At 40.7% G+C, this 8,285-nt stretch overlaps 2 protein-coding genes across 2 annotated transcripts; one reads left to right on the forward strand and one right to left on the reverse strand.

Annotated features, from left to right (window-relative positions):
- The first annotated feature begins 891 nt into the window (after window positions 1-891).
- Window positions 892-2,778, forward strand: LOC118234897 (putative gustatory receptor clone PTE38). Its single transcript, XM_035431744.1, has 2 exons — window positions 892-1,065; window positions 1,273-2,778. Exons 1-2 carry the CDS (start codon window positions 968-970, stop codon window positions 2,243-2,245), a joined length of 1,071 nt encoding a protein of 356 aa, XP_035287635.1. The 5' UTR covers window positions 892-967; the 3' UTR covers window positions 2,246-2,778.
- A 2,085-nt stretch (window positions 2,779-4,863) lies between these two features.
- On the reverse strand, window positions 4,864-5,915 carry LOC118236316 (olfactory receptor 1500-like). Its single transcript, XM_035434584.1, has one exon. The coding sequence runs from the start codon at window positions 5,886-5,888 to the stop codon at window positions 4,953-4,955; it is 936 nt and encodes a 311-aa protein (XP_035290475.1). The 5' UTR covers window positions 5,889-5,915; the 3' UTR covers window positions 4,864-4,952.
- Window positions 5,916-8,285: the final 2,370 nt, after the last annotated feature.

Raw genomic sequence — 8,285 nt, forward strand, 5'->3', positions numbered from 1 at the left:
TGTTTTTTGCCCTCTGCGTTTGGGTCCGAACCCCCCACGCAATCGCTACACCAAATGACATGTAAATTTGCTTTGATTTCTTGTTTGAGTTTCCCAACAGGTTATGTAATGTGTTTTTGTTGGGTTATGTTTTCTCGATTCCAATTGGATTAATAGGAATGGGGCCTGTCCTGAGGCTGGATGGTCTTAATGGCGGGTTAGTGAGCTGAGACTCAGGACCAGCTGGCTAAGGGGACTCCTCTTTGGGGTCAGCTCTTGGCTTTTTTCAGGGCATCACAATGGTATGAATGGCGGTTGCAGTTTTTTAGGTGCTTCCAGAATTGAACGTTTTTTTTTTTATATGTTAATGAGTAGCTGGTGTGGGCCTAATTCTGTCCCGCATGCATTGATCGTGTTTTCTCTACACATAGAGGATGTTTTTACATAAGTCTGCATGCAGGGTTTCAGCTGGGTATTTATCCCAATTTGCAAAATCTGGCTTTGTAAGCAGAACCCCACACTTCGCTGCCATACAGTGTAATTGGTTCAATGAAGGATTTAAATATTTTGAGCCAAATCCTCATCTGTATATTTATTTTAATGTGTTTCTTAATGCCATGAAATGCCTAGCATGCTTTCTCTTTCAGTTCATTCACAGCTAGGTTGAAGCCCTCAGTTGAGCTAATCTTTAAACCTACATATGTGTAATTTATAGCGCATTCTATATTTGTTGCCCCTAGTGTAAAATCGCGTCATATTTCATCCAATCTGGGTCTTTCATGTAAAATCATTATTTTCGTCTTTTTAAAATGAACTTTCTCCTGTCCTCCCTCTCGCTTTCTCTCTCTTTCTCTGTCTCTCCCACTCCATGTCTGGGATATATCCCTAGATGATAGCTACTTTGCACACTTTGCCTCTTGATGATACTGTAGTAACAGTCATCTCTCCTCTTCATGAACAACATGTGATTGCTGGCATTTTAGTACTGATGTCACTCTTGCTGCTCAGGGGAACACGAGGGACTATAAAAAAGGAACTATTGAATGGAACCAATGGACAGGCCATGGCATCCACACATTCAGTGAGGTAGGTGATGACTGTGCTGGCTCTGTGATTTTACTCAGTTGCTTTCTGAACAACGAAGAAAATCTTAAATCCTAAGCCTACTTCACTGCTATATATATATAGTAGGACACATACATGTATATATAAATATGAATGCATTATTTATTTATACATTTATACATTCATGGCATTAATTTGTTATTATTCTTTTGCTTTTCTCTTTCCCAGTCTGACAGAATCTCTCAGGATAACCAGCATGAACGCGACCTACAACGATCCCAACTTGGTGATGGAGAGTTTTGATGTTCCCCATCATTTAATTTACCCAGTGTTTGCCCTGCTCTTGATCATCTACCTGATCATTTTGATTACCAACATAGGGGTCATGCTGCTTATTATGATGAACAGGAGCCTGCAGCAGCCAATGTACCTGCTGTTCTTCAGCCTGTCCTTCAACGACGTCCTGGGCAACACGGTGCTTATACCACGGCTGATGTTGGACGTGATCTCTACTGACAGGTCCATCAGCTACCCCGCATGTGTCTCCCAGGCCTTCTTCAGCCACACCTATGGCACGTCCTGCCACACAGTGATGATGATCATGGCTTTCGACAGGTACGTGGCCATATGCCACCCTTTGAGGTACACCTCCATCATGAGCCCCGCCATGGTGGCTAAGCTGACCGCGTCTGCCTGGAGCACATCAATAACGCTGGTGTCCATCCTGCTGGCTCTCACCATACGGCTAACGCGTTGCCGTTCTGTCATTCTCAATGCCTACTGTGAAAACGCGTCCCTGTTCAAGCTCTCCTGCCAGGACGTGAGCATCAACAACATCTTCGGTCTGACATTCACTGTTGTCCTTTTTGGCTCCTCCATGGGCAGTGTGGCCTTCACGTATTTTAGGATCCTGGTCAGCTGTGTCTCCAGAAAGAACAAGGAGCTGAACAGGAAGGCCCTGCAGACCTGCGCCACACACCTGGTCCTCTACATGGTCATGCTCTGGTCCGGCTTCCTCATCATCATTTCGCATCGTCTCCAGATCCACAACAGGTACCGGAAGATGGCGGCCATTCTCTTTCACATCCTTCCCGCCAACATGAACCCCATCATATATGCCATGCAGACCAAGGAACTAAAGACCAAAATTGTGCAGATACTTCGTTCAAAAGTAACCCAGCTGCAGAAATTTGAAAATTAGCCTCTGAGTTACCTCTGCCGCAATATACTGGATGCACTTGCACGCATGTTTAAAATGTTAATTTTACTTTGTCATCATATGTATCAGCGTCACAAAGCATAAATTGTAGCTAACATGTTAGATGGCATAAATGTTAGGGCTTAATTATTAGGGCTAATTAAGGGCAAAAATTGGCAAACCAGAAACAGGTATGTCCCTCATTGCCCACCTCTGCAATATAGTAGTCTATATAAATAAATAGAAATTCATAATCAAACAAGCCACAAGCTGGATCTCAGAACATTATATGTATTTTTATAGGTCAGAAAAACTCATGCAAGTAGCCCAACTTTTAGAGGGGCCCAATATGAAGTCATAGAGGGAGAAGTCTCTGTCCTGTTTTATCAAAGACAAACTATATATTATATAATGAAGAGATTAAAAATAAATTGATACCCTGTTTGGTTGACAAGTCAGTTGGCAACTTTCTCTGGCTTTTCTGTATGCAGAGATTTTTTTGATCAAATAAAACAAGTTGCACATAGTTCCACTGAGAATATTTCTGTTCTTTTATTATAAAACATTTCGACAGTTTTGTAATTCCAGTGGTGCAGTCCTATAGAACTCTATTCCACTGAAAATGCAAACTTGCATAACAATCTTATCGCTCATTAAATAAGCAGGTTGGTTCTCTGCGTGACTCTTGTTTCTTACTGTACCAAGATCATGAGTCAAATCCTTTGCATGTGAATGAAAATAAAAACACATGAATATAGACATTTGTGTCATTGTTATATTCAAAGAAATCAAAGAATTTGTTGTACCTTGCTAATAATGCAGTAGTGTCTTATTCAGAATAGTTTCTTATGCAAGGCATACTTATTTTAGCAGCTATATATTTACAGGTGTAAATACTGTAGATGTTTTGTACATTAAATATTCAAACATTTTTTCCCTAACAGTGTAAAATATATAAAAATAAAAGTTGCGAATCTGCACTTGAGTACAGAGCCTAATCAGGAAAAAATTTTTTTTGACCCAAACATTAGAGATTACATTTGTGCTATTAATTGTCACCCTCTCTTTTTCAATTGTTTCGCTTTGGAACCACTGTCAAGTGTAGGAGGTGGTTCATTTAACTTCATTTAGTGGATTTATTTTTCCACAATGCCTCCTATTTTAAATCTTTAGTTTCCTGAAAATCTATTTTTGTATTTTTTTCCCCTAATATGTGTCCACACAGCAGAACACTTATAATGTTAAATCAGGTGCAAAATATGACATTTTACCCTTGTCATGGTACTTGTTATACTGTGTAACAGCCACAGCCCAGTTCAGCTCTCTTCTGACACGTGTTCTGAATATGACAGCAGAAATAGGTCACATGCAGATGCATGGATGCATTAGCTCTCTCTCTCTCTCTCTCTCTCTCTCTCTCTCTCTCCCTGGGGGTCGGTAATAGTTGAGAGTTGGCCTGCTTTTAGGTATTCTCAAATCTCATTATATCATTATTAATGTTTATTGTTATTGATCTAAATCAATAAGGCACGAGTAGACCCTTTTGTAATGGTAAGGGTTGTCCTAGTTTTGTTTATTTATATTGACCATCTTTCAAGAGAGCGCCATTCAGTAATGGTGAAATCAGTGATGTTGCTGCTTTTCAGGAGGCAAAACAGCCAATTGTGAAACTCATGAAGCTTGTCTGACTGTTTGTTTTATAAAGAAAGGGCAGGAAAATGCTTGGTGTAACAGATTTAATAAAATTAGTTAGAGCAACAACATTCTACCATATGTCATCAGGGGTATGTCTGATTTGTTGGACTTTATCAAAGTATACACACATACAGAATAACCCAAGAAATACAAATGTTGATTCACTGGTCAACTGACACAACAGACATTTGCAAAAATGATGGTGAAACCATTACAGGAGGTAAACTGAATATGTGATCTATGGAGGTATGGGACCCCGGGTGATCGGGAATGGATAAAGAATGCAGTAAACTGGGTGGGTGCAATAGAACAGTCTTTTGGGTCTTTTGGGGGACAATAGAACAGACATCCTGTCCAGTGGGCCACCAGAACTTCCGTCAAATAAATTTCAGGGTTCAGTTAACCCCTGGATGACCCATGATATATACAAATAGTAGAGCCCAAGACATGAAAACTTCAGAGTTACAGACTCACTGGTCAACCAAACAGGGTATGAACCCATTTTCAATCTCTTTAATACACAATACATGGTTTCTCTTTGTTATTATGACAGATTAAGCATTCAATGAAAGTCACATTTCCCACTGATAAGACCCTTCTCCATCTGCAACTGCATACGAGGTACATCTGGATGAGTTTTTGTTACATTTCTTACACCAAATCTAATAATTATCTAATTCTAAGACTCAGTTTGCGGTTTGCTTGGTTATTGGTAATAATTTTGATTTTGTATTGACAGCATCAATATAAGAGCATGTTTTTAAAAAAGACCAGAAATATACACAAGGCCAGTAAATGTTTTGCAATAAAATTGGTGCATGTTAACTTTACTTTCAAAGATATATATATATACATACAGTATATATCTTTGAAAGTAAAGTTAGCATGCACATATATATATATATATATATATGTGTGTGTGTGTGTGTGTCTGTGTGTGAGTGTAAAATTTCAATTAAACGTGTCTATAAATGCGATCATTATACTGCAGTTAGCTCAGAGGCTAATTTTCGAATTACGGAAGCTGGGTTACTTTTGAATGAAGTATCTGCACAATCCTTGTCTTAAGTTCCTTGGTCTGCATGGCATATATGATGGGGTTCATGTTGGCGGGAACGATAAGAAAAAGAATAGCCGCCATTATCCGGTATCTCACGTGGGCTTGAAGACGATGCGAAATGATGACGAGGAAGCCGGACCAGAGCATGATCATGTAGAGGACCAGGTGTGTAGCGCAGGTCTGCAGGGCCTTCCTGTTCAGCTCCTTGTTCTTTCTGGAGACACAGCTGACCAGGATCCTAAAATACGTGAAGGCCACACTGCCCATGGACAGGACGAAAACACCGATGGAGAGGATCAGACCGCAGATGTTGTTGATGCTCACGTCCTCGCAGGAGAGCTTGAACAGGGACGCGTTGTCGCAGAAGGCATTGAGAATGACAGAACGGCAACGCGTTAGCCGTACGGCGAGGCCCAGTGGGACAGACGTCAGCACCATCGACGAACTCCAGGCAGACATAGTCAGCTTAGCCACCATGGCGGGGCTCATGATGGAGGTGTACCTCAGAGGGTGGCATATGGCCACGTACCTGTCGAAAGCCATGATCATCATCACCGTGTGGCAGGACGTGCCATAGGTGTGGCTGAAGAAGGCCTGGGAGACACATGCGGGGTAGCTGATGGACCTGTCGGTGGAGACCAGGTCCAACATCAGCCGCGGCAGAAGCACCGTGTTGCCCAGGACGTCGTTGAAGGACAGGCTGAAGAACAGCAGGTACATTGGCTGCTGCAGGCTCCTGTTCATCATAATAAGCAGCATGACCCCTATGTTGGTGGTCAGGATGATCAGGTAGATGATCAAGAGCAAGGCAAACAATGGGTAAATTAAACGATGGGGAACGTCGATGCCCTCAATCACCAAGATGGGACTGTTGTAGCTGAAGTTATTCATCCTGGTGGTTATCCTAAGAAATGCTGTCAGTCTGGGAAAGAGAAATGCTAAAAAAAATTACATGGCTTGAAAGTATAAATATAAAGTATATTAAATGAGTAAAAATGTAAATGAAATGTAAGTGAAATTCTGTAACATCATCCTGGATTAATACTATATTTGATAGACTTATACCTATTCTATGACATGGCAGGAGGCTTGGGAAACCACAAAAATAAACTTTGACTGTGCACAATGTGTGCAATCAGATAAAGGCTAAATCTTTCACATTTTCTTACATAAATTCAGAAAGTAGTTAGGTGCCCAAGTGCTCCATATCAATGCCCAAAATCAGACCCTGAAAACTGAAAAATTCACGTGTGATCAGTGATATCCCCTTATAGCTGTAATAGCTTACCACCTTTAGTTCTCAGGTCTGCTGGAATGATCTGCATTGTTCCCAGTGCTCACACAGCATTGTCTAATAGCTGCTCTCAACTTGAAACTAAGCCCCTGGAACATATTCTATGGCTGTACTTTGAGTGGTGAAGGCGAGGTCATACCTGTCTCAAGTTTCAGGTTGGCAGTCCTCTCTTCCTGATGGGCTGTCAGGCTTTATCCTGCATGGGCCCTCCCCTCTCTGTCCTGTCACTCATTTTGGTGGCAGGAAAAAACCGCCCCCTGAGTCAGTGATGATGTCATGCACTGCAAGATGAGTGGCAGATGCTGCTGCTTTTGAAATATTACTGCAGTGTTACATGCAACCTGAGGAATCATCAACTCATGTAAATTCTGTTAGAGCATTTGAGTTTGGTTTAGTTATACTGTGATACTGCCAGGGCCCCGTTCTGTCAGAACTGTTCAAGAAGAAGAAGCGTAACACATCTCCTTTTGACAGCAGAAGTAGGTCCCGTGTGCACGTAATGCATGCATAAGCTCTGTTTCGTTTTTCCATGCCACTCAACTAACTCTACTCTTATATGTACCCAATATAGAGTTATAGAGGGAGAAGTGCGTGTCCTGTTTTATGTCAATGGACTAGTTTTCATTTCATACAGAATCAGTGATAATAACAGAGAACATATGTATTGCATGTTTAAAAAGCAACTGACAAGTGAGTCTGTAAACGCCAAAGTTAGCATTGCTTGGGCTCTACTGTATGTATATATAATTCTAGAAAATACAGCAAATCACACATAACTCCAATGATAAATAATCAAACAAGCTACACAGTGAATTTCACAATGATCCAGTTTGCCTCTTGAAGAAACAGCATCACTTATTTCACCATTATTGTCCCCTTGAATGCTCCTAGAGGACAGTACTGTGCATAGATGAGCAGATTTGTGGTTCTAGAAATTACAAAGCAAAAGTAGGCCATACATATAATGATTAGCAATAATACTCAGCATTTTTTAAACATAAGACATATGGAATATATGATAACAACAAATAGCTAGAATTAACAACGTACATACCTCCCCATTTAATTCCTGGAGATCAAATGTCTCTCTTCATTATGAGCTACTGTATGCAACGAACCCCTAATGAAATAAAAACTACACAATCTAAGGCTAAAATATTTTGTTGATTTTGCTTGTTAATACTTTTTTGTCCCTCTTTGTTGAAGCCCCACTTTACCTGCAAGTCTGATTCGCATAATCTGTGGTGAATTAAAGAAATTCCCTGTGTGGAATACATCTTCAGCTATTATGCTTTTACTCAAACTTCCCCAAGAAGTTACTCAAACTTCCCCAGGAACTGGGAGCAGTCTAGAGCAACGGGGAGACACAACATCCCTTGCTATACTGAAAAGTAGCTTTGAGGAAAATCTCCTTAAGGGGAAGGTCACTACTGCAGTGTTTTTTAAGCAAGCATTTGCCAATGAACAAACAAGGTTCTGATAACCTATTAATAAATAAATAAATAACACCTGTGTATACAATTTCGGAACTATAAAAAATACTTTACAAAATATGTTTATTTCACTTTTTGATCTATATACAGGAGGGTGGTTCAGGTTAATGCACACTACCCATGCATTGTAGTTGTTTTTGCCCCTTTACAATGGACAATAAAGTAAAACAAAAAAGTGTTTTCAGAAATCACCTCAGATAATCACTGCAATTATTCTTCTTGTTGAAGTGAACATGCAAGGCAAATGTTGATTGGACCCAGGTCAAGAACAGAAATGCCTCGAATATGCACAGGAATATTGTATCTAAGCGGGAGGCTGCACCTGTGGGCCTGATTCCCTAGGCTGCATGTGACTCTGCAGTAATATGTCCAAAGCAGCAGCATCTGTCACTCGTCTTTCAGTGCATTACATCATCACTGGAGGGTGACAGGACAGAGAGGGGAGGGCCCATGCAGGATAAAGCCTGGAAGCCCATCAGGAAGAGAAGACTGCCAACCTGA

Source organism: Anguilla anguilla, chromosome 9, assembly GCF_013347855.1.
Source record: "Anguilla anguilla isolate fAngAng1 chromosome 9, fAngAng1.pri, whole genome shotgun sequence".
Classification (NCBI taxonomy): domain Eukaryota; kingdom Metazoa; phylum Chordata; class Actinopteri; order Anguilliformes; family Anguillidae; genus Anguilla; species Anguilla anguilla.

What these genes read in the sequence shown, in the direction of transcription:
- LOC118234897 (XM_035431744.1), top strand. Translation starts at nt 968, where the DNA reads ATGTCACTCTTGCTGCTCAGGGGAACACGAGGGACTATAAAAAAGGAA. An exon ending in GCATCCACACATTCAGTGAG is followed by an intron (nt 1,066 to 1,272) that starts GTAGGTGATGAC and finishes TCTCTTTCCCAG; the next exon opens with TCTGACAGAATCTCTCAGGA.
- LOC118236316 (XM_035434584.1), bottom strand. Translation starts at nt 5,888, where the DNA reads ATGAATAACTTCAGCTACAACAGTCCCATCTTGGTGATTGAGGGCATC.